Genomic DNA, 26,045 nt, shown 5'->3' with positions numbered 1-26,045 from the left:
TTATCTCACGTTATTATTTGGTAACTGATGCGTGAGTTCAACCAAGTAATCGAAACAAAGCGACAACAGTTACTAAACATTTAGTTGTAGGCCTACAAGGGATTCGATATCAAACGTTTGTAATCTCCAATCTCTCTTCGGTCGACCCTAGGCCTCGCTACACGGTGAGACTGATGCCAAAAATTGTTGAATATCCAAATGATTTGTTCCACGTCTATAGTCCTACAAACACAACATTCACTATTGGGGTGTACTGATATCTTGCCCTACAAACACAACATTCACTATTGGGGTGTACTGATATCTTCCATTACAAACACAACATTCACTATTGGGCTGTACTGATATCTTATCCTACAAACACAACATTCACTATTGGGGTGTACTGATATCTTGTCCTACAAACACAACATTCACTATTGGGGTGTACTGATATCTTGCCCTACAAGCACAACATTCACTATTGGGGTGTACTGATATCTTGCCCTCACACATTGGGGTAGGGGGGGGGGGGGAACAGAAACAGATGAATCGAATTATGACATAAAAAGTGATTCTTACCGCATTACTTAAACGTCGATATCATTTTCTTTCGATCACCGGTTTTAGACGAAGATAAAGGGTGATAACAACGTCAATTTTGTTAACTTAGTATGAGAGTTCTAGTGCAAGGGCGATAACTACTTCAAGTTTGTAAACTAAGTTTGAGAGCTATAGTTATTGTACAAGAAGAGCAATCTGCCCAAACTGATAGTAAGACCTCATATGTAGTTTCATTTTGTTCAATACATGTTTACACATCTAGATCTACTTATTATTTTTGTTCATTTTAAAGAAGTTATGTGGCAATCTGTTGTACAATTTTTCTGCTTTAACTCAATGAGTTGTGTTACAACGACAGTTTTTGTGCTGTTAGTATAGCACAGAGAATATTTGGCTAAACGCCTCTGTGTTCAAACTTTCTTTGTGTTACTCTCAAAACTGAATGCTATGAATCGTTGGCAATGTAGAAGGTACACATACGATGAATTGTTTGAATATTTAAACCACAGTTCTCACAAACTCGCCCTAAAACTGACACTAGCATTAAACAAATTGAAATCTGTGTCTCTTATAGCTCATTACACATAACACTGCATTTTTGTATGGCTATTGCTTGGTTTGTTGTATTCAAATTTAGTTAGGACTTGTACATTTTTACAAATCTAGTAACCGGTATTAGTTTTAAAACAAAAACAATCAATATAAAATTAATAGTATGAGAGTTGTTTAATTAACCGTTTTAGAACTCTAAAGTAAACACAAGATATGCAACACTAACATATCAAGCACTAAGCAGCTGAAATGAGTTAAACTACAAACATATTTTTTTTTAAAAGATGAATGTGTATTGTATTTACATGAATGATAAATCGTAAGCAGCTCTAGGTGTCCTGGGCATGAAAGATAAAGATGATAAACAGTAACATTGTTGACAGCAGCCCTAGGTGTCCTGGGCATGAAAGATAAAGATGATAAACAGTAACATTGTTGACAGCAGCCCTTGGTGTCCTGGGCATGAAAGATAAAGATGATAAACAGTAACATTGTTGACAGTTGAGTGTAGACGAAACTGGTGCGCACTCTAAAATGGAATAATACAATTCTAAAAAGTAATACCGAACATAGCGATTGTTAATACTGAAAGCTCTGGTGATAATACAATAATCAGCCTTGAAGTGAATAGCAATAAAAGTCAGGTAAATTTATAAAAACAATATGTATACATAAAATGGGTAGAAATCGTGTGTTCTGATAAAATTATGGGTACAAATTGTGTGTTCAAATAAAATATTGTGTTCTAATTGAAGTAGAGGTAGAATATTTATGATAAATAGTTTAAATGAAAATGGTTAAAATGTTTAATTACATGATTTGGTTAAAATTTAAAGCAAAATAATCGAAATGTTGAATTAATTTGTTTAGGTTAAGGCAACAGTATTTAAAAAGCTGATGTATTGTGTGTTGCGTCTTAAGACGAATGGTGTTGAAAAACCTCAGGAGCAAATCTCAACGTCTCGGGTTGTTTAATCTTCAGCAAAACATCCGTGGCAACCACAAGGAAACCCTGGGGATGTAAAAATGTGTCGTTACTCTTTGATTCCATTCTAAATAGACTTTTATTTGATGAACACAAAACTCAGGATGTAAAGAATTGTGTCGTTACTCTTTGATTCCATTCTAAATAGACTTTTATTTGATGAAAACAAAACTCAGGCTGTAAAGAATTGTGCCGTTACATTTTTGTTCCATTCTAAATAGACTTTTGTTTGATGAACACAAAACTCAGGATGTAAAAGAAAAATAAAGTATTGTTACACTACAAAATACCCTTTTATTTTATAAAAACAAAACTCAGGATGTAAAAAAATAAAGTATCGTTACACTACAAAATACCCTTTTATTTTTATGAAAACAGAATTTTAAAAACAATCTGCTGACAGATACCAAAAAGTTTTGTGCTGCTATTGTCACAAGACATGTGACAAACCATCGAGGAAAATACTTATTAAAACAACTTACGTCCATCAAAATCAATCGGCTGTTAAGGAACTTCAGATCTTCAGATACAGGTAAATCAAATCCTTTAGCAGCAAATTCTGGAATGTATGTATATGCATGTTTATATATATATATATATATATATATATATATATATATATATATATATATATATATATATATATATATATATATATATATAAAATAGTTTATACTTGTAGTTATATACATTTGTGTGACTATATTTGCAAAACAGGTTTACTGAAAATATTCTCTCGTTCGGCTTACCGTTAAATTTAGGAAGTACAAATAGTTTCAGAATAGTTTCCAAATTAGTTTGCAACACCCTCACCTAGAATACAAAATTTTATTTGTATGTAAATACTTTGCAATTTTTTTACAAAATTGTTTGTTTATCTGCACCATATACAAACGCGATTTGTGTAAAACTGAAACTTACAAGTATAGGTCCAATGGCTGAATCTACCAGTCCAAGTTCAAAGCTTTAAATAAGAAAATAAATAATCATTTAGTTTAAAACGCTACAACAAATATTTAAAATATGATAACTCTTTACAATGTAACATGCAAAAGACACAATATGTCACCTACCTGTGGTCACCTATATGTCACCTACCTGTGGTCACCTATATGTCACCTACCTGTGATCACCTATATGTCACCTACCTGTGATCACCTATATTTCACCTACCTGTGGTAACCTATATGTCACCTGCCTGTGGCATCCTACCTGTGGTCACCTATAGCTCACCTACCTGTGGTCACCTATATGTCACCTACCTGTGGTCACCTATATGTCACCTACCTGTGGTCACCTATATGTCACCTACCTGTGGTCACCTATATGTCACCTACCTGTGTTCACCTATATGTCACCTACCTGTGGTCACCTATATGTCACCTACCTGTGGTCACCTATATGTCACCTACCTGTGGTCACCTATATGTCACCTACCTGTGGTCACCTATATGTCACCTACCTGTGGTTAGTGATCTGCCCAACAACTTTTTCACTTGCGATTGAAGCTGTGCCTGTCAGAGCTAAACTCTAAGAAAACAAAAACTATTTTGTGGAATCAAATAAACACAAAAATATCTCAATGTAATCAGATAGTTTTAGTTACGATTAGCTTATGTTTTACTGAATGTATGGTTTTTTTTTTTCAAATGAGGGGTGAGAGAACAAACCGACCATAGTGGCTAGACAGAACAAATTGACCATAGCGGCTAGACAGAACAAACTGACCATAGTGGCTAGACAGAACAAACTGACCATAGTGGCTAGACAGAACAAACTGACCATAGTGGCTAGACAGAACAAACTGACCATAGTGGCCTGATAGAACAAACTGACCATAGTGGCTAGACAGAACACTGACCATAGTGGCTAGACAGAACAAACTGACCATAGTGGCTAGACAGAACAAATTGACCATAGTGGCTAGACAGAACAAACTGACCATAGTGGCTAGACAGAACACTGACCATAGTGGCTAGACAGAACAAATTGACCATAGTGGCTAGACAGAACAAACTGACCATAGTGGCTAGACAGAACACTGACCATAGTGGCTAGACAGAACACTGACCATAGTGGCTAGACAGAACAAACTGACAATAGTGGCTAGACAGAACACTGACCATAGTGGCTAGACAGAACACTGACCATAGTGGCTAGACAGAACAAACTGACCATAGCGGCTAGACAGAACAAACTGACCATAGTGGCTAGACAGAACAAACTGACCATAGTGGCTAGACAGAACAAACTGACCATAGTGGCTAGACAGAACAAACTGACCATAGTGGCCAGATAGAACAAACTGACCATAGTGGCTAGACAGAACACTGACCATAGTGGCTAGACAGAACAAACTGACCATAGTGGCTAGACAGAACAAATTGACCATAGTGGCTAGACAGAACAAACTGACCATAGTGGCTAGACAGAACACTGACCATAGTGGCTAGACAGAACAAATTGACCATAGTGGCTAGACAGAACAAACTGACCATAGTGGCTAGACAGAACACTGACCATAGTGGCTAGACAGAACACTGACCATAGTGGCTAGACAGAACAAACTGACAATAGTGGCTAGACAGAACACTGACCATAGTGGCTAGACAGAACACTGACCATAGTGGCTAGACAGAACAAACTGACCATAGTGGCTAGACAGAACAAACTGACCATAGTGGCTAGACAGAACAAACTGACCATAGTGGCTAGACAGAACAAACTGACCATAGTGGCTAGAAACAACAAACTGACCATAGTGGCTAGACAGAACAAACTGACCATAGTGGCTAGACAGAACAAACTGACCATAGTGGCTAGACAGAACAAACTGACCATAGTGGCTAGACAGAACAAAGTGACCATAGTGGCTAGACAGAACAAACTGACCATAGTGGCTAGACAGAACAAACTGACTATAGTGGCTAGACAGAACAAACTGACCATAGTGGCTAGACAGAACAAACTGACCATAGTGGCTAGACAGAACAAACTGAACATAGTGGCTAGACAGAACAAACTGAACATAGTGGCTAGACAGAACAAACTGACCATAGTGGCTAGACATAACAAACTGACCATAGTGGCTAGATAGAACAAACTGACCATAGTGGCTAGACAGAATAAACTGACCATAGAACTCACCATATTTAGAGTAGCCAGGTAATGTTCGCTTCCGTTCAATGAGCGTGCGAACAACGAAAGGTTGCTGTACAATCCCATGGTCAGACCGGTCGTGGCAACTTTAAACTTGGGATCAGATGTAGAGCTGATCCTGATCTCAACTGATGAGTTTGGGTACAGACGCCCAATCTGGTTCAATAAACGACTGATTAATTTAAAACATAAGAAGACAGTAAATAATTAGCTGGTATCGATCAACATAAACTTTTAAAAATTAAAAAAAAAACGGTGTAGTGAAATCAGAGGCGTAGCGAGAGGGGGGCGGGGCGGGGGGGGGGGGGGTATATGTCCCCGGGCGCCGACCTTAGGGGGCGCCAAAATGGGTTGGAAAAATAAATTGAAAGCTTGATGGGGGGGGTGCAAATCGAAAGTTTGAGGAGAGGGGTGCAAATCGAAAGTTTGTCCCCGGGCGCCGGGAAGGGTCGCTACGCCTCTGAGTGAAATTGTAACAGCACATTGGCCTACCTTGCTGACTAACGATCCTATACACTTGAAATCATCACACGTTGTGTTCAAGAAGGATTGGCTATCTGCTGGGAGCTATAGATGTCAAACAAGAAATATATTCTTCAAATCGAAGACAAAAATAGTTTACAATTTAACAGAGGGAATTATATTTGTTTCCAGAAATATGCAGTTTTGATTCATAATTCATATATCAAATAAGTAAGTTTTAAATTGTTCTGTTGTTAATGTTTTATTGTTCTGTTGTCTATTTCGTGTATGTTTATGTGGTACGTATTTTTGACAGCTGTATAATTTGTGAATACGCGAGATTTAGATGATCATGTGATACAATGTATAAACCAAGATTTGTGTTGTTTTATTCACTTCGTTAAAAGTCAACAACGTACATCTTTCTTTGTGAGGTTGTATACGAGGAATCCATGTTGCTGTGCCGTGTAGGCGAAGGTCTGCGCTGTGTACTCGGTGAGGTACATGTACAGCATGTTGCTGACGTCAGGGGAGTCTGGAATCACCTGGGGCGTAAACGGACTTTCTCGCTTGTCATCTTTCCAGTACACCTCTCCCTAAAAAACAAACCAATCATATCTTTCAATTAAAATATCTCCTAAGAAACAACCAATCATATCTTTCAGTACACCACTCCCTAAGAAACAACCAATCATATCTTTCAGTACACCACTCCCTAAGAAACAACCAATCATATCTTTCAGTACACCACTCCCTAAGAAACAAACCAATAACATCTTTGAATTAAAATCTCTCCTAAGAAACAACCAATCATATCTTTTAGTACACCACTCCCTAAGAAACAACCAATCATATCTTTCAGTACACCTCTCCCTAAGAAACAACCAATCATATCTTTCAGTACACCACTCCCTAAGAAACAACCAATCATATCTTTCAGTACACCACTCCCTAAGAAACAACCAATCATATCTTTCAGTACACCACTCCCTAAGAAACAACCAATCATATCTTTCAGTACACCACTCCCTAAGAAACAAACCAATCATATCTTTCAGTACACCACTCCTTAAGAAACAAACCAATCATATCTTTCAGTACACCACTCCCTAAGAAACAACCAATCATATCTTTCAGTACACCACTCCCTAAGAAACAACCAATCATATCTTTCAGTACACCACTCCCTAAGAAACAAACCAATCATATCTTTCAGTACACCACTCCCTAAGAAACAAACCAATCATATCTTTCAGTACACATCTCCCTAAGAAACAAACCAATCATATCTTTCCAGTACACCACTCCATAAGAAACAAACCAATCATATCTTTCAGTACACCACTCCCTAAGAAACAAACCAATCATATCTTTCAGTACACATCTCCCTAAGAAACAACCAATCATATCTTTCAGTACACCACTCACTAAGAAACAAACCAATCAGAACTTTCAAACAAGAAAATATTTAACATAACATTTGAAATGTAGAAACTAAATGATTCAAGCTATAATAAGCTTTTTTATATCTTTAAAAACATGGCGTTTTTTTTTTACATAAATTAAAGGTTTTTGTGACCCGAGCTCTATGGTCAACTGCCTTTAACTTTCCTACCGTGAGTTAGGTACCCATCATCAAATAGACTGGGTCATATGGTCTGATCTGAGATGGAGATGGGGGGGGGGGGGGGGGGGGGGGGGCTGGTGAGAATGTTTTCCCCAATCAACTCATTCACAGGTACATAACCACAACAAATCGAAAGATTTTTTTATTGTACCATACACATTAAAATTGCCTGTTATTACTTTAACATACATTATTTTCACTTTATCTTTTTGCCACCAAAATTACTCATCAAAGTGCTCAACTGTCCGTCATGTTGGTCTCATTAGCTTGTGCTGACTCTCCATATGTACCTACCCTGTGCTGACTCTCCATATGTACCTACCCTGTGCTGACTCTCCATATGTACCTACCCTGTGCTGACTCCCCATGTGTACCTACCCTGTACTAACTCTCCATACTGACTCTCCATATGTACCTACCCTGTGCTGACTCTCCATACTGACTCTCCATATGTACCTACCCTGTGCTGACTCTCCATATGTACCTACCCTGTGCTGACTCTCCATATGTACCTACCCTGTGCTGACTCTCCATATGTACCTACCCTGTGCTGACTCCCCATGTGTACCTACCCTGTGCTGACTCCCCATGTGTACCTACCCTGTACTAACTCTCCATACTGACTCTCCATATGTACCTACCCTGTGCTGACTCTCCATACTGACTCTCCATATGTACCTACCTTGTGCTGACTCTCCATATGTACCTACCCTGTGCTGACTCTCCATATGTACCTACCCTGTACTAACTCTCCATACTGACTCTCCATATGTACCTACCCTGTGCTGACTCTCCATACTGACTCTCCATATGTACCTACCCTGTGCTGACTCTCCATACTGACCCTCCATATGTACCTACCCTGTGCTGACTCTCCATACTGACCCTCCATATGTACCTACCCTGTGCTGACTCTCCATATGTACCTACCATGTGCTGACTCTCCATATGTACCTACCATGTGCTGACTCTCCATATGTACCCACCATGTGCTGACTCTCCATACTGACTCTCCATATGTACCTACCTTGTGCTGACTCTCCAAATGTACCTACCCTGTGCTGACTCTCCATATGTACCTACACTATGCTGACTCTCCATATGTACCTACCCTGTGCTGACTCTGTACCTATCCTGTGCTGACTCTCCATATGTACCTACCCTGTACTGACTCTCCATACTGACTCTCCATATGTACCTACCCTATACTGACTCTCCCAAATGACTCTCCATAATACCTACCCTGTGCTGACTCTCCATATTATGTACCTACCCTGTGCTGACTCTCCATACTGACTCTCCATATGTACCTACCCTGTGCTGACTCTCCATGTAAGCTCCTGTAAATGACACTGGGGCCACAAGTCCATAGTCCAGCAGAAAACGATGGTCTATTTCAACATCAACTTCAAAATTTGAAAGTTTGAAAATATTGCTCAGACAAAATACCACTTAAGACATTTATCTTCTAAATTGCAATTATAAACAACTATATCAATAGCCTTGCTGGGGATAATAATAATGTATTTTAACATTTTATGGTATTATGATGTTTTATCTTTGTAAATTTGCTAGAAGTTTACCTCGCATTTTAGCCAATTTAGCTTCAGCTTTAACGTTGATTGCATTCACGACAGTAGTGCAGATCTGAATAGTAAAAAAATAGAACAGTAGTTCATTAATTTTTTTAAATATATACAGATACCCCCTCCGTGTATCTAAGAGAGGGGTTTTCTGTTTTTTACATTTTTTAAATATATAAAGATACCCCCTGAACAAATCTGAGAGAGGAGTCTCTGTGTCTAAGTTTTTCAAAAGTTTACATTCACCCAACAAACTGTGAGAACACACCTTGTCCCTTAGTATGCCCTTGACCTTGTCCTCCAGAGGGTGCCTGAAGAGGTTCCAGATGAAAGCGGTACCTCCATGAAAATCGATGCTGACGTCATCAACGTTGGCACTACAGGCGCGAGTCGATATGGATGGCCGGCTTTGGGAGTCAGCACCTGGATGAAAAAAAGGCCACATGACAGCCAAGTGCGTCAAATTGATGGGTTTTTTTTTAATTTTATTTTTTTTTTTGTAGGATTTCTCTTAATAAAATGTTGTAAGGTTTGTTATAAATGTATTTATTGTCATCTGTTTGCCAGACCTTTCAGAACAATCAGCTCATATCAATGCACGTGTGAATCTGCTCACTGCGGTGCTTGAGTTCTACTGACGCGGAGGTGCATGATATCTAATGTTTTTATTTTCTAGGAACAATCCCAAAATTTAACAATATCAAGTGTCACTTTCTTAACCGTGACCCAAAACTTAACAAGCGTCACTGACCTGACCCTAGCCCTAACCCAAAACTCACCAATGCCAACTGTCACTGAACTGACCCTAGCCCTAACCCAAAACTAATTTTTGTCGTGACCCTAGCCCCAACCCAAAACTAATTTTTGTCGTGACCCTAGCCCTAACCCAAAACTCACCAATGCCAACTGTCACTGAACTGACCCTAGCCCTAACCCAAAACTAATTTTTGTCGTGACCCTAGCCCCAACCCAAAACTAATTTTTGTCGTGACCCTAGCCCTAACCCAAAACTCACCAATGCCAACTGTCACTGAACTGACCCTAGCCCTAACCCAAAACTAATTTTTGTCGTGACCCTAGCCCCAACCCAAAACTAATTTTTGTCGTGACCCTAGCCCTAACCCAAAACTCACCAATGCCAACTGTCACTGACGTACTGACACCATGTACACCGACACTGACACTGCCGCTGTCTGATATTTTGATGCTAAAATAAAAATAGTTATCTTTAAGACTTAAATGTACATTTATTTAAATAGTGTTTCAAACATGTATGATAGGTTCCCTGTTCATAGAACTAACATTTGTGTTAGTGCCGCAAGGTCTTTGGGGGGGGGGGGGGGAGACGATGAATCAAGTGATACGAACAAAGTGGGTGTCGACCAACTGAAACATTGTAAACATTATGAGCGACTGACAGAAGATTCACCACATTGATGACTAAAATTCACCTCTTCATAATGGCAGCTTACAAAACTTATTTCGAAAGATAAAATAAAAAACTGGTTGTTTCCCCTGCACCGCTCTGCACATCCAAGACACGTAATGTGTAATGTTGGTAAAGATAGATGGCCAGTGTTATTAAATGACAGGGGGGGGATCAATAGGTTGGTAAGGTCTTACTTTCGTTTACTAGAAGACTGGTTAACTTTAATGTATATAAAATACTGGTCACTGCTTCTACAGAAAGATGTGTCTTCTCTATAACTACACATAATAAATTTACTTTGCTTCTTGCTAATCTAATCTTAGAAATTAGTCTTTAGTAAGAATATTTTAATTCAAAATCATTGGAACTTTATTTAAAAGAAAAGCAATGCCTCTTGGCTATTTTTTTAAAAATTAAATTTCATTAAATTTAAATTTTATCTAACGTATGTTACAAAACCGTGTGGTTCTATGAATGGTTGTCTGGACTCACATTCCCTTCCTGTACTTGACTCGCCAGTCAGCGTGGATGTTGATGCCAAAGTTGGTGATGGACAGTGAGAGGCCATTGAGGCCCGGGTTAAAGTCGAGGCCAGTCGTTGGGACGGTCACTCCTTCAGTCTGGATACTGCAAGCAGGCGGTCAATTAGGGGTTGAAATCAGTGGCGTAGCGAGGTCGGGTGTGACCCGGTGCGGCAATTAATGGTGTCACTCCCCAGAGGCGTAGCGACCCTTCCCGAGGACAAACTTTCGAACTTTCGATTTGCACCTCCCCCTCAAGTTTTTCTCTATATATTTGCTATTTTTTGCCTTGGTGTCACCCCCCTAAATGGTGTCACCCGGTGCGATCCGCACCCCCCCCCCCCCCCCGCCCCCCCCCCCCTCGCTACGCCTCTGGTTGAAATAGTAGTCTAAATTTAGGGATTATACCATAAGAATTTGAGATATATAAAATTTAGAGATTATTACATTATAAGTCGAAATATACAAAATTAAGAGGATTGTTCCATAAGGAGTCGAAATTAAGATTCCCATACACCATATTATTATTCTTTAAAAGTTACTTTATATAGAAGAAAATTGCATGTAAAATATTAAATTAATTACTTTGTTAAGCTCCATTGGATATCTCCACTGGATCCTGATTGGTCGTCTATATGTAGACCCTGCAAGTCTTTCGCTAGGGCTGCCTGTGCTATGGTGTTAACTACAAACAAAACAATGGGTAAACTGCGGACTGTGGTAAAGTGTCAACTACAAAGACTGGTTAAACTGCGAACTGCGGACTGTGCTAAAGTGTCAACTACAAAGACTGGTTAAACTGCGAACTGCGGACTGTGCTAAAGTGTCAACTACAAAGACTGGTTAAACTGCGAACTGCGCTAGAGTGTTAACTACCGACGAACTGGGTAAACATGGATTGCATTTATTGGCTTTGTGATCGCAATCGAAAAGAAAGTAATATTAAAATCACTGTCAAATCCTATCAGTCTCCATACCTAATGCAGGTTAAAAAAAAAAACTTAACAAATCTATACCTTAGGGAAAACAGAATTGTTCATATTTTCCTGATATTTTTGAAACATTTTTCTTTAAATGAATATTAATTAAATAACCTAAGTTTAGCCCAATAAAAAGTAGATTAATTAGATTACATGGTGAGCCCTATTAGAAGAAGATTGATACAATTATCGTAAATTAAGCTAACCCAGAAGAAAAAATTAATTTAATTACCGTAGTTAAGCCCATTCCTAGTGAGACGCATTTTGAGCCCCGGGTTTATGGCCACATTGATGCCGATGTTTAGCAGCACCAGAGTAAACAGTGCCAGGCTCTTCATCGTTGGTGCTAGGGAAATATTCACATACAAGGTGTGGATATAGTTGGGGAAACATTCACATACAAGGTGGGGATATAGTTGGGGAAATATTCACATACAAGGTGGGGATATAGTTGGGGAAACATTCACATACAAGGTGGGGATATAGTTGGGGAAACATTCACATACAAGGTGGGGATATAGTTGGGGAAATATTCACATACAAGGTGGGGATATAGTTGGGGAAACATTCACATACAAGGTGTGGATATAGTTGGGGAAACATTCACATACAAGGTGTGGATATAGTTGGGGAAACATTCACATACAAGGTGTGGATATAGTTGGGGAAACATTCACATACAAGGTGTGGATATAGTTGGGGAAACATTCACATACAAGGTGGGGATAAAGTCGTTCGACAACAGTACATTTTCTACAGGATTATTCAATAGAACCCATTATAGATGTAATCACTTTAACAATCGTAATCACAGCGGCTTGGCATAGTGCTGACCCCACTATCCATTCATATGCCGAGGTCACAGAAACAAGTGAACTCTACTTCACTTGCCCCGTAGACCGTCTGGTTTAAAAGGGAACTTTACTTACTTTATATATATATATATATATATATATATATATATATATATATATATATAAATATATATATATATATATATATATATATATATATATATATATATATATATATATATATATATATATATATATATATTTATATATATATATATATTGTTTGTTAATTGAGACGGTGTGTTTTCCGCGTTGCCGTATATTTAAAGAAGAAGAGCACAGTAATTATTAACAGAGAAACATGCTGTATGTAATAAATGGACACTGAACAGACTAGCGCGGTAGATCGTACTTTACGTTGAAAACAAAAGCTAGAGTTAGAGGTACGTTTTATTCTGTCATCCTCATTTAATGTGGGTGACACATTGATCAAGTTTACAATCACAGGTAACAACAACCTACCTTTAGCCTGTCGTTATCACAGGCTGCGACTTGTCCTGTTTTGACTGACACCTGAGCTTTCTGTTGTCTTTCTTCGATGTGTCTTCTGTCTGTGACTTCTATCTCTGTCTTCAGTCAATGCCCGGGAAATAAATAGCCTAGACACGTATTCACGGTCCACTGGCTTCAGCTGGTTTGTGAAGATTCAACTTGTGCCTAGCCAAGTCTAAAGTTTTGGAATTTTACATTCTCAACATAACTTGCTTCCTTGTAGTCATTGTGATATTGGTGTATACCATGGGGAATTCCCGGTCACCCGATGTGGCCATAATGCAGTACAGTCACACGGGGAATCCCCGATTACATATTTGTACGCCAGTACACACAAGTAGTCTAGTGCCATAAGTGGTAAACAAATTGACTTTGGGGTTCGAAGGTCGCCTGGTTTCTTATCAAGTCATTTTGAATAAACAGGAAAAAAGTTTCTTTGTGATCTTGGTTGGAAAAGTTGTGTTACTATAAATATTTACTACTCGTTGATAAAACATAATAAACAGCTAATTTATGTTTTGTCTAGGAATCTGAATCTCCATTTTAGCATAAGCACCTGTCTGGTGTAATCCACAAGATGATTCTCACCTGCCTGTCCAACGCTACTTCTCTCACGTGACCCTTATGACTTAACACCACTCACCTGACCTCTTCCAACCCCCTTACCTGACCCAGTGGCGTAGCGAGGTCGGGTGACACCCGGTACGGCACTTAATGGTGTCACCCCCCAGAGGCGTAGCGACCCTTTCCGGGGACAAACGTTCAAATTTTCGATTTGCACCCCCCTCAAGTTTTCGATTTGCACCCCCCCCCCCTCAAACTTTCGATTTGCACCCCCCTCAAGTTTTCGATTTGCACCCCCTCAAGTTTTTCTCTATATATTTTGCTATTTTTTGCCTTGGTGTCACCCCTCTAAGTGGTATCACCCGGTGCGGTCCGCACCCCCCCCTCGCTACGCCTCTGACCTGACCCCTCCCACCTGACCCCACTCACCTGACCCCTCTCACTTGACCCCTCTCACTTGAGCCCTATGACATGACCCATATCACCTAACCTCTTACAACCCCCCTCACATGGCCCATATCACCTCTCAAATCACCTGACCCCTCTCCCCTGACCCCTATCACCTGACCCCTATCTCCTGACCTCTATTACCTGACCCATCTCTTCCGATCCCACTCACTTGACCCCTATGACATGACCGCACTCACCTGACCCCTATTACCTGACGCCTATCATCTGACCCATCTCTTCCAACCTCTCTCACCTGACGTCTAGCTGAACAGTCTTACTTCCACAAGTCCCATCTCAACTAACCCCTATCACCTGACCCCAATCACCTGAACCCTATTACCTGACCCCTCTCTTACAACCCCCCCACGTGACCCCCACTCCCCTGACCCCTATCTTCCAACCCCCTCACCTGACGTCTACCTGACCAGTCTTACCTAGCAATTCCAACCTAATCTTAACCTCTCACACCGTCTTGCATAATAAATTAAAGGTTCATTATGTTTTAATTTCAAAGTTCGACATGTAATCAAATTATGCATGTGGACATTGTAATTAGTCCCTGCGTGTGCCCCTTGTTAATTAGTGTCGGTGGATTACGCTATATGTGATTTCGTTATGTTCATCGTGTGTATGTGGTGTCGGTATGTGGTGTTAGTATGTGCACCTTGTGTTGTATGTGGTGTTAGTATGTGCACCTTGTGTTGTATGTGGTGTTAGTATGTGAAGTTTGAGTTGTAAGTGATTAGTAAAAGTAAAAAAAAAAAAGTAAAGATTTCTCTTTAGACCCATTGGGCAGATGGAGTAGAGTTCACATGTTTTCTTGATTCGGCACATCTGTGGATTATGTGGTCAGTACTATGTCCAGCCGCCTTTACTTTACCCTGGCGTAAGTAAGGTGGACTCAGAGACGTCGTACAGTCATAAATCCTAAACTAGATCTAAACTTGAGACCTTCAGGCTAGCAGCTAAACGCTCTACCATTCGGCTACGCCGCCTCACGTTAGTAATTAATGCTGAGTCATTAAGTCCTCTCCGCTTTATGTGCGACATTTTGCTTGAGAATCCCTACATACCCAACTCTACTTCCTCTACCTGCTTGTACTCCCTACATATCTAACATATCTCCCTACATATCTAACATATCTCCCTACATATCTAACATATCTCCCTACATATCTAACATATCTCCCTACATATCTAACATATCTCCCTACATATCTAACATATCTCCCTACATATCTAACATATCTCCCTACATATTTAACATATCTCCCTACATATCTATTATATCTCCCTACATATCTAACATATCTCCCTACATATCTAACATATCTCCCTACATATCTAACATATCTCCCTACATATCTAACATATCTCCCTACATATCTAACATATCTCCCTACATATTTAACATATCTCCCTACATATCTATTATATCTCCCTACATATCTAACATATCTCCCTACATATCTAACATATCTCCCTACATATCTAACATATCTCCCTACATATCTAACATATCTCCCTACATATCTAACATATCTCCCTACATATTAAACATATCTCCCTACATATCTAACATATCTAAGCTTTTACTTAAGTAAAAGCGTGTCTGTAAGCGTGTGTGTGGTCAATTCTTGTAGTTCAATTTTAGACCCACTTCTAACGAAGTGATTTTCGTTCAACTTCCGACACACATTCGTTTTCATAGAGGCCAAACAATATCTGATGTCGAATCTAATTGTTTATCGAATAAGTTATTTCTAAAATGTGTCAGCTATTTTATTACCAATTTTTTAAATGAAATTTTGGTTAATTTTTTTGTTAACGAATTTTTAAGCTTGTTATTATATTGTTTTTTTTTTACATTAGTTTTGTTTTTGTTACACTAGTTTTTGTAATAGATCAAATGGCATTGAGTGACTGCACTGTTTTTAACCATCATCATCCTTATGTAACATATTATGGCCTCTCTATAGTTTTCCACTCCCACGGTCTCCTTCCGCTCTGTTCAGCTGGTCCCAATTCCTTCCTAAACTCTCGGCCCCCTCAAGCACACCCTGTACCCCTGTCTTCCTGTGTTGACCCCTGTGCTACCACCCAGGGGGTTTCGCCCTAAGCCATGTCAGGCTCTATTGCCAAAGTCATTCCTAAGCCGTGTGTTACAAATGAATTTTTAGGTCATATCTAGATGGTGGTCTATGTTAAGTAGGGTTCATCTGTTTTTATAACCTTGACATATGTAGAGATAATTTCCCCTAAAATAGACAGGTACCCATTAGAGCTGGGTGGACTCAGGTACGTAATACGATCCGAACTCGTTTACTGTAAACAGGTGATATTGGCGCTGACTGTACTATGTGTAGCTCACAAAGACACTGCCAAGCTATACTGTATGTAGTAATATAACTATTTTTATACTTTGGTAAAAAAGTGTTTGCTGTAGTTTTTTATTTTCCACATTGGCCGTTTCTAACTTATTTTTATGTATGTCATTAAGACAAAGCCTGTAAAGTATTCAAGTTAAACCAGTCACTGATCATATCTAATACAAGAATGTTGTATTTTTATTACTTAAGTAATGTATAAACTTCTTTTATAAAATTATGCTAACGTTACACTAAATCCTGTCTTATTTTTCTGGAAAGCTCAAAGGTTTTTTTCCCCAACTTCTGTATGTTATTAAAGAAGGTATTTTTAGCAGCATCCCCTTTGGTTTCCCATCTAAAACGTGATCTCTTATCAACATCCTGTTTAACTCGAGACACTTACATTAAACTGGTTGTTTCCCTTTTGTCTAGAGTTACGGTGAATACACAATTTAAAACTACTGGGACAAGTACACATGATAAAACAATGATTAAAAAACACCAATGCTTTGTTGCAGATATTGCAGTTTTATTTGTATTCCTATTGATAAATCAGAAAAAGGTGTATCGTTTCAAAGAAAGAAGGCACAATTTCTGAACGGGGTTCTACCAATTACCTCAAGTTGGACACGTAAAAAGCAAGACTACGCGGACTAGTACTCCGTATCTTAAACTGAAGAAAAGAAATTGATTAAAAAAAAACATCGCACCCAAGGCCAAACCAACAAAAAAGCTGCTAAAAGTTTACAACTGCTTCTCACAGTAACGCCTGTACAGATCAAAATCATGATTGCAAACAATCCAGTTTTTCATTGGAGGCAAACAATCTGGGTAAAAAGCTCATACACTATAATTTAAATCAATACAAGTTATTTTTAAAATAATAAATAATAAATGGCAATAAAGTAAAATTACACACAATATTACAAAGCTGAATGACGGATTTTGGTTTTTTAATTACCAAAGTCTAAGTTGAGAAAACGTGAATCAAAATTTTATTTTTTAAATGGTTAGAAAAAAAAAGTTCTCCTAGTTATGTGCTATCAAAAAACATTAATAAATAGCTAGTATGTACATTTTATTAAAATAAAATATAATTAAATAGTGGTAACTGTGATAATAAGTGCACTATTAATAGAGTATGTATTGCTACTGGCAATATTTAAGTATAGCTGATATGAGGCCTAAAGTCTAGATCAAATTCAATGACTTTACACAGAGGGTTAACCTTCACAGCCTTAGCAGAATGAGTATTTACAATTTTTGGTAAATTAATTAATTAATGAATACATCTATACACTAGGGCCGCAAACACAGGAGGACAAGTATTCAAATTATTATTTTTGAACGCGACATTTTGGGTGCGAGATTATAGAGAGTGAATCGGCAAACACAAAACATGAATTCATCGCTTTAAATATACAAAATTCACATGCTTACATGGCGAAAAGAGCATCCATTTCTATAAGTATAACAAGGTTCTTTTGAATTTGATTTTATAATTTTAGTTATAAAAGTAGATGTCTATTTATAGACTCAAATAATTTAGTATTTCGACCATACAAGATTCAATACATCCAATATCAACAACAGTTTGTTTTTAATTTTCGAAGCAAGAGAAAGCAAGGAATGAAATAAATATCGAAACTTAACAAAACATACGTATGTTACACCACGGTGTATTTTGCTCTTTTGCGCTTAGTGTGTTAGAAAAATAAGGTATATTTATCATTTTCTGTTTAAATTAAATTAAGTATTTTACGTGTATTTCAATGCCCAATCTATCACATTTATTTATGAGATAACAATCGTTTATTATTTTATCCGAATATACATTTATAGCATGTTATAATTTGAGTTCTTATGTGGAAAAAATGTTTTATAATTTAACACATGTAAGATTTCAAAATGTGAAAAAAAAATGCTTTCAGGTAACTATAAAGTTACCTGATGAAACAGCAAAATTTCATTGCAATTTTAATGTACATACAAATACACGAATGAACCCTGTCATAAAACAAACTTTCCAGAGGCTGAAAAATAAACATTTATCCGATAGAGCTGTCTATAGCAGACATTTAAAAGTGCGGCTGTTCAACCTTCGACATAAAGCAGACACCCAAGATCAGCAGAAGCTTGCGTACGTCCTGGACGCTCGAGGTGACCATTTGAAGCGGAGATTTTTCAAGTTGTCGCCCTTTTCAACACAAAAAATTGACTAATATTTTCTAGAAGTTATATTTTCTCTGGAAAAAAGAGTAAAAGTATAAATAAGTATAAGTTTAATGTAATATAGATGTAAGATAAAGTAAAATTCTACAAAAACAGTTTTTAATGTGTTTTAAAGTATTTAAAATATTTACAAACTATTTCAGCGATTTTCCAAACAATAAATGCATTACATTCTTTAAAAAATGTTTTGAAGAATCAATTTTAAATTTTCATTATTATTTTGGTTATTTCTACCTTGAAATTTCTTTTGAACAAAAAAAAATCGCTGAAATAGAATGCATAATATAATAACATTACACAAAATCAAAGGTAAACACAAATTAGAAATATTGTGTTAACATAAACAGGACAGGTAACAATAGCATTGCTGCTTTCTGTTAACAAAGGTAAACGTATTAATATTGAACAACACAAAAAGTAACTGGTAAGAATAAACCAACATCTGGTGTTTAACTTTCACTGGCTTCATCTGATTAAATAAACACAACAGCTCATGTTGCTAACAGTGTCCTAAATTCTCCGGAATCCGTTTTCACAAATACTCTTAATGTGCACTTCCATATATATATATATATATATATATATATATATATATATATATATATATATATATATATATATATATATATATATATATATACACGAAATGTTAACATTTACGCATACCATAATTTGAATAAGTGCCCCATTTTCCAATCAACGACCTACCACCCATCTCACACTTACCTGTATCTCAGAATATTTTCTTTAGTGCGCACAAAAATATTTTTTGCTATGTTGTTTGGGAATGAAAATTTAACTTGAAGTCAAGGAACTCGATTTCTGAGGTTAATAGCGTTTGATGAAGAGTTACAGCCACATGTTTAGTCAAAGACCCAACCAAGCGAGTATGCTGTTTAAAGGGAACAAGTTTGGGTTTATTCACAGACACATCAGTTCGTTAGCTGTATCACCGGCTTTTAGAAAGCGAGATTTGGTCGTAAGAAGCTCAAAGTGGAGCAGCCTCGAAGCGGGTGGCAATGATTAGCATGCTGCGATAATTTTGAGAAGCTAAGCGGAGGATTTGGGTGAAGGCAAGAGTAGAGAAATAAGTTGACATTTCACGGTAATACTCTAGCGGTTCTCAGAATGTAAATCATGGCAAATTAACCAACAGTATGTGTGTGTTTAGACTTGCGAAATGTTTACATTAATTAGGGCAACTCAGTTGTGTCTGTTTTATAATATACAGTCGTGGTCATAAGTTTTACCTACTTACAAATAAACTATTCACTATAGCTGAAACTACGATGTAGAACAGCATCAACGAACAGTCAACCTAGTATTTTATTACACACTAGACCCAGATCTAGTATACGTGCTTGTGTTAGCGTTGGCGTGATTTATTTTGATTGTCTTGCAAGGAACATATTAACTCTAGCTTGTCGGGCTATATCGGAGAGGGCTTTTGTAACAGTTGCTAAATTTTATTACACACCACGTTGAAATGTTGTAATTTCAGGAACAATAACTCGACGTGTATAACGACAAAGTGAAAAAGGTTGACGACATAGGAAAAATGGGTTATAAGTGGTAAAGATTTAGGGGGGAGGAGGGGGTGTCTCATGTTGGGGGTGGTTGAAACAGGGCTGGGGACATGGTGAGACAACTCGCCACCTACCCTCCCGTGTCTGTGGCAGCTGGAGTTAGCGCCCTTGTTGAGCTAGTCCCTGAAGTAGTCTGGGTTGTTCTTGGACTTGGCGAGGGTCCTCCTTATCCTACGGCGTAGATCAGACACGGGTCTGTTGTCTGGGTCGCCGCCGGCCTGCGGACATGGACAACCAACGGACCGGTTATAAATCTTCTCTCTCCACCAGCGGAGATAACATGCTAGACTAGACTAGACTAGCCCAACCATCTCATAGTGAACGTGGAATGTTTAGCCTCCATTTAGTGAATTCTTTAAGTTGTTTTTTTTTAATTAGTTTTTCTTTTTTTTTTCAAATTAGGTAACAATGGTTTTTAAATATATAAAATTAACTTGTATACATTTAATAAGGTTGTCTTTTGATAACTTTTTTCCCTACTGAGTTGAATTTGTTCTAATACATATATTTGCATTTATTATCTAAGTTATTAACTATTTTATTTTAAAAAACGCAAACATATAGCTTGTACTCATGCGAATAACGAACGCGTTCGCGGAAATTGTTAATTTGCAGTGAAAAATATCACCATCTTACACGTTTTTTTTTAATTTTATCATTTTCTTATTCACGATCGTGAACTATTTTTTCGCGGTGCCAGTTAAGTGATAACCTTCATTTGATTAGCGCATTTGTGCCATCGCAGTATTTTAAAAAGTGTACTAACATTTTCCGCGAACTTTAAAAGCGAAAAAAAAAAGTATAATAAGCATTTGACATATGGCTTCAGCAGAAATTATAAGAATGCATGCTATCTGTAGCCGCCTATTTTAATATATTCTTCAACACTGCCCAAATTTGTTGAAGCTGATGAAATGAAAGCATAATTTGTATTGGTTGTCAAAGCATAGTATTTTCCTAGCATGCACGTAGAGTGTCGTAGAGGATGAAATAAATAAAAAAAAGCTATCGATAAGAATAAAAAAGTAACATACAGTGCTAGAAAATTGTAAAAATATAAAGCGTGCATAAAAAAAATTTAAACATAGCTTATTCATTAACCGGTGAATTAGTTCAAAAAGTTAGAATAGCGAAATGTTGAATTGTTATATTAATCGGGATTTTTAATGTTTAATTAGCAAAAGGTTACACAATTTTACATGTGAGCAAATTAGCATAAGCTTCGTTGCAGGTGTTAATGGTAGAGAGTGGGGAGAGAAATTGACGTGTTTGGTTACCTGGGGAGGCTTCTACCTTACTCACAACGTACGGAACAGGTTCAAGGACGGATAAAACTGGGTGGCTAGTCTAGACGGATAGTTTTTGAAGGTGACAAAATTAAGTGTTCACCGGGAATAGGGTAACTGATGCGTGGAAAGAGGAAAACTCAGAATAATATTTTCATGAATAAACAAGACATCCAGAAAGTTTTGTCGACAAATTACACATAGGACAAATTGATACTGATATATTACAGAAAAATAAAAGCTATTAAAGTTTGAACGCCTAGTTTAATTATTTTCTGATGTACTACATTTACTTGAATGTTATTAAAGTGTGTGAATCATCCTTTAAAAAGTGGCGTTATGAAGTACCACTTACATTAACAATGGTTTTACTGGTATCAAAATATGTAAGTTTAACAACTAGAGTTCTTATGACAATGGGTTGTTGTTTTTTTCTAACAATTTAATAATCTAAATTTTGTTGTTTTGTTTTGTGTTTTTTTTTTGTTTTTTTTTTTAAACTGAACAAATTTTCAAATTTTTTGGTATTTCTAGACTATACGAAATGTGTGAGCTATAGTCAGAAAATTAAATAAAAATAGACCTATGATTGTCATAAACTTTTACATCAGATTAGATCTCCACATCACAAAAAGTTTAGTGGAATGTCCTGTATTTAGGAATGTTCAAATTATTAGACATAAAAGGAAACCGTTGAGAGAATTTAAGGGTCGAAGGTCATAGGTGACGAGGGACCAGAGGTGTGAGTAGGCGCGTGCAAAGCAACACTTACAGCATAATATGCAGGAATTTTTACCGAGCTCCTTCCTTCACTGCTGTAAATATAGGCAACATTTTAGTAGTGAACGTGGTGTGGGGCTAGTCAACATTTGAATTGTGGTGTGGGGCTAGTCAACATTTGAATAGTGAACTTGGTGTGGGGCTAGTCAACATTTGAGAACTTGGTGTGGGGCTAGTCAACATTTGAGAACTTGGTGTGGGGCTAGTCAACATTTGAGAACTTGGTGTAGGGCTAGTCAACATTTGAATAGTGGTGTGGTGCTAGTCAACATTTGAATAGTGGTGTGGTGCTAGTCAACATTTGAATAGTAGTGTGGTGCTAGTCAACATTTGAATTGTGGTGTGGTGCTAGTCAACATTTGAATTGTGGTGTGGTGCTAGTCAACATTTGAATTGTGGTGTGGTGCTAGTCAACATTTGAATTGTGGTGTGGGGCTAGTCAATATTTGAGAACTTGGTGTGGTGCTAGTCAACATTTAAATTGTGGTGTGGGGCTAGTCAATATTTAAGAACTTGGTGTAGGGCTAGTCAACATTTAAATTGTGGTGTGGGGCTAGTCAACATTTGAATAGTGGTGTGGGTCTAGTCAACATTTGAATAGTGGTGTGGGTCTAGTCAACATTTGAATAGTGGTGTGGGGCTAGTCAACATTTGAATAGTGGTGTGGGGCTAGTCAACATTTGAATTGTGGTGTGGGGGCTAGTCAACATTTGAATAGTGTTGTGGTGCTAGTCAATATTTGAGAACTTGGTGTGGGGCTAGTCAACATTTGAATAGTGGTGTGGGGCTAGTCAACATTTGAAATATTACCTTCGTGTAATGTTAACCAAAGTTTTAATCTTTGACTTACTGTGAACATAATGCTAATGTATTGTTAAAGAGTCTATAACATTACAGGTAGTGACTTATTATTTGAACGTAAAACGATCAAGAAAATGTGTATCAAAAAGAATTGAGTAGTAGTTAAGTATTCGATAAATGTTAATTAGCATATGATTAGGTTTAATTAAGCAGCTTTTCATGTGGTATTTTCTAATTTAAATTAATATCTACTCTTTAGTTAATTAAATTAAAAATAATTAATCTATATAAAGTTAAATATCATTTACTACACAGCAATAAACGTTACATATATATATATATATATATATATATATATATATATATATATATATATATATATATATATATATATATATATATATCACTAAAGGCAAGGTAGGAAATATCATGCTAGGATAAATATTTCTTTTTTTTTCAAATACAAAAAATAAAACAATTTATCACACAAGTTTCTAGTAGTCACAAAAAAAATAAAAAATCATTAGTCACACTAATTGACTGTAGCCAAGATGATTAAAAAATAATAAATTGTTAATCACATGAACATCCCGCCTATAAAAACCATGACCTGGTGCGAGCTTTTCAACACCATAGACCTACAGGGTTGGCTTACATTATAGACCTACAGAGTTGGCTTACATTATAGACCTACAGGGTTGGCTTACATTATAGACCTACAGAGTTGGCTTACATTATAGACCTACAGGGTTGGCTTACATTATAGACCTACAGGGTTGGCTTACATCAGGGGTCTCCAAACTACGGCCCGCGGGCCGCATGCGGCCCGCGAGGTCCTTTCGTCCGGCCCGCGGAGATCTTTTTGTCCAAGGAAAAATCGTTTGTTGGTGATGGCTGAGGAACTTTGCCCAGAAAAATCAAAGACATGCCTGGAAGAAACTGGCCCCCGAGCTGAAATTTGATAGTTAATGCGGCCCTCGGGCTGAAAAGTTTGGAGACCCCTGGCTTACATTATAGACCTACAGGCTAAAGGGTTGGCTTACATTACTTTTGTATTTTAAACAGATTTAATTGATTACAAATAAAAGCTAACTGTTAGAATTTGCAAATATTTAAATTTTAGCTTTCTACTTTCTAGAAAGTTTTTTTGAAAATAAAGTTTAATTTTGCGTGTGCGTTTTTTTTTAAATTTAAAATTGAACTTGAATAACGTAATACGTATTTCTTAGAGGCTTGATTGAAAAACTGGCAGTAAGAATTTTTAAGTCTAATTCATGGGAATGTTTGAGAAGACTATTAAAAGACACTAAATAATTCTCCTTCTTACATGACTTTATTAAATTGTATTTCGCATTTAAAAATTAAAAGTAAGTCTCGAAAAAAGGCTTTGAAGCGAATGACTTGAAAAGCGATGTAGGCTATATTTCTATATTTATATAGCACTTATTTGCAAATGATCTCTTGATTTCTTACATGAAATAAAGCTGTTTAAACATGTGGTTATTTTAACACAAGCACTAATCCGCATGCGAGTGTTAGAAGGATATTGAATGGTTTTGTAATGTATGCTAAACCAAGGACAATATCAGCTTTGGTGTCTTCAATTGTTTTAAGTCTAATTCTCGTTTGTATACATTCAGCAATGACAGTGAATATACAATCTTTGTACTATGACTCAATTAAATAGTGAAGGTTCAATTAATATTTTAGTAACGAAACTTTAAATTGTGAATATTGTGATTTTAAAAACGGGATATACCCTACTAGCAAAAATATTTTTCATAAAAAAACACATTTTGTTGTAGATTTTATGCAATTTTTACTGAATTCATTAACAATAATCAACGCTATCAACCAACTTTTAAAATATGTCTAATCTAGTCAGAATAAATCGAGAACCTAAAAAACAAATTCACAGCAAACGACGTTTCAACATTAGATTAAATTCGAAAGTAACAAAAATGGAACTATTAAATCAGTTCCAAAACTCACATAAATTAGAAACAACAAAAACTGTTGAATCTCAATTATCTTTTTCAATAAGGGTCAACAAAAAATTGTTGCCACTTAAATTTCAAAATAAAGCTAATAAAGAAAATGTAAACGATTTTTTAAAAAATGTTATTTGTTTTTCTGACAAAGTGGTAATGTTGAAACGTCATACGTCTTTTTTTTTGTTGTTGTTTCCAAGATCTATCCTCGGGCTGCGTGTTAAAACACAATCAAACATCAATGTACAACCCCATCACCCAAATTTAGTGCAAAAAAAAAAAAAAAAACAACGAGGTACTGTGGGGAACTCTTCAGATAGAATGGAAATGGTGTGGTATGTACGGATACAAATTATCTAGTCACATCAGCTTTGTTAAGGATCAACTAACAGGGGAGGTAATTGGATAGGTCAGGGAGGTCAAATGTCAAACACTAAAGGTGGATCCATTTCACAAAGGTATTCCAATAATCATGGAGGTCCACTCAACGACAATGACGTAACCGGAAGTACCTGACGGTACTGGGCGTGGTGATAATCTGAGGAGCAACGATAATCCTGGGCTTAGACTTAAACACATTGGGGTAGATGAAGCTACTCTTCTCGACTGGAGATTCGGGCTCAGTCGGGCTCTGAGACCGAGCGTTCGTGCTCTGAGTTGTCCAGGGGCTTCTCGTGGCGTCCTCTGACACGCTGCTTAAGGCTGGCACAGGGTCAGCCAAGCGTGTCACGTAGCGCAGCTTGCAGAACACAGGTATATCATTAAACATGGGGGGAGGCGTTCATGTGGGGATAATTTA

General features: G+C 37.2%; 3 protein-coding genes across 13 annotated transcripts in view; 1 reads left to right on the top strand and 2 right to left on the bottom strand.

Moving 5' to 3' along the window:
* Positions 1-26,045, top strand: part of LOC131935375 (putative tRNA N6-adenosine threonylcarbamoyltransferase) — a 325,139-nt gene that overhangs the window by 216,644 nt on the left and 82,450 nt on the right. The window lies entirely within an intron of this gene.
* LOC131935371 (bactericidal permeability-increasing protein-like) lies at positions 1,879-13,261 on the bottom strand. Its single transcript, XM_059291745.1, has 16 exons — positions 13,158-13,261; positions 12,074-12,187; positions 11,447-11,546; positions 10,833-10,967; positions 10,045-10,118; positions 9,180-9,334; positions 8,912-8,975; positions 8,643-8,734; positions 6,121-6,297; positions 5,732-5,806; positions 5,228-5,395; positions 3,543-3,610; positions 3,002-3,044; positions 2,830-2,893; positions 2,563-2,639; positions 1,879-2,107 (listed from the first exon to the last, which is right to left on the bottom strand). Exons 2-16 carry the CDS (start codon positions 12,177-12,179, stop codon positions 2,012-2,014), a joined length of 1,494 nt encoding a protein of 497 aa, XP_059147728.1. The 5' UTR covers positions 12,180-12,187; positions 13,158-13,261; the 3' UTR covers positions 1,879-2,011.
* LOC131935367 (uncharacterized) overlaps positions 17,079-26,045 on the bottom strand; it is a 45,459-nt gene continuing 36,492 nt past the window's right edge. For 4 of the 11 annotated variants that reach the window (XM_059291735.1, XM_059291731.1, XM_059291737.1 and 1 more), the window contains exons 9-11: positions 22,447-22,489; positions 20,463-20,606; positions 17,079-18,816 (exon numbers count right to left, since the gene is read on the bottom strand). In XM_059291735.1, the coding sequence (XP_059147718.1) occupies positions 20,505-20,606; positions 22,447-22,489 (145 nt within the window). In that variant the 3' untranslated portion in view covers positions 17,079-18,816; positions 20,463-20,504. Of the gene's footprint in view, positions 18,817-20,462; positions 20,607-22,446; positions 22,490-25,758; positions 25,785-26,045 lie in introns of all 11 variants that reach the window. The other 7 variants (XM_059291738.1, XM_059291741.1, XM_059291739.1 and 4 more) reach the window with 6 other exon arrangements.

Source organism: Physella acuta, unplaced genomic scaffold, assembly GCF_028476545.2.
Source record: "Physella acuta isolate Inbredline_101_S28 unplaced genomic scaffold, ASM2847654v3 ptg000144l, whole genome shotgun sequence".
NCBI classification, from domain to species: Eukaryota; Metazoa; Mollusca; class Gastropoda; family Physidae; genus Physella; species Physella acuta.
The sequence above is the reverse complement of the archived record's forward strand: the minus strand, read 5'-3'. Positions and strand labels throughout refer to the sequence as shown.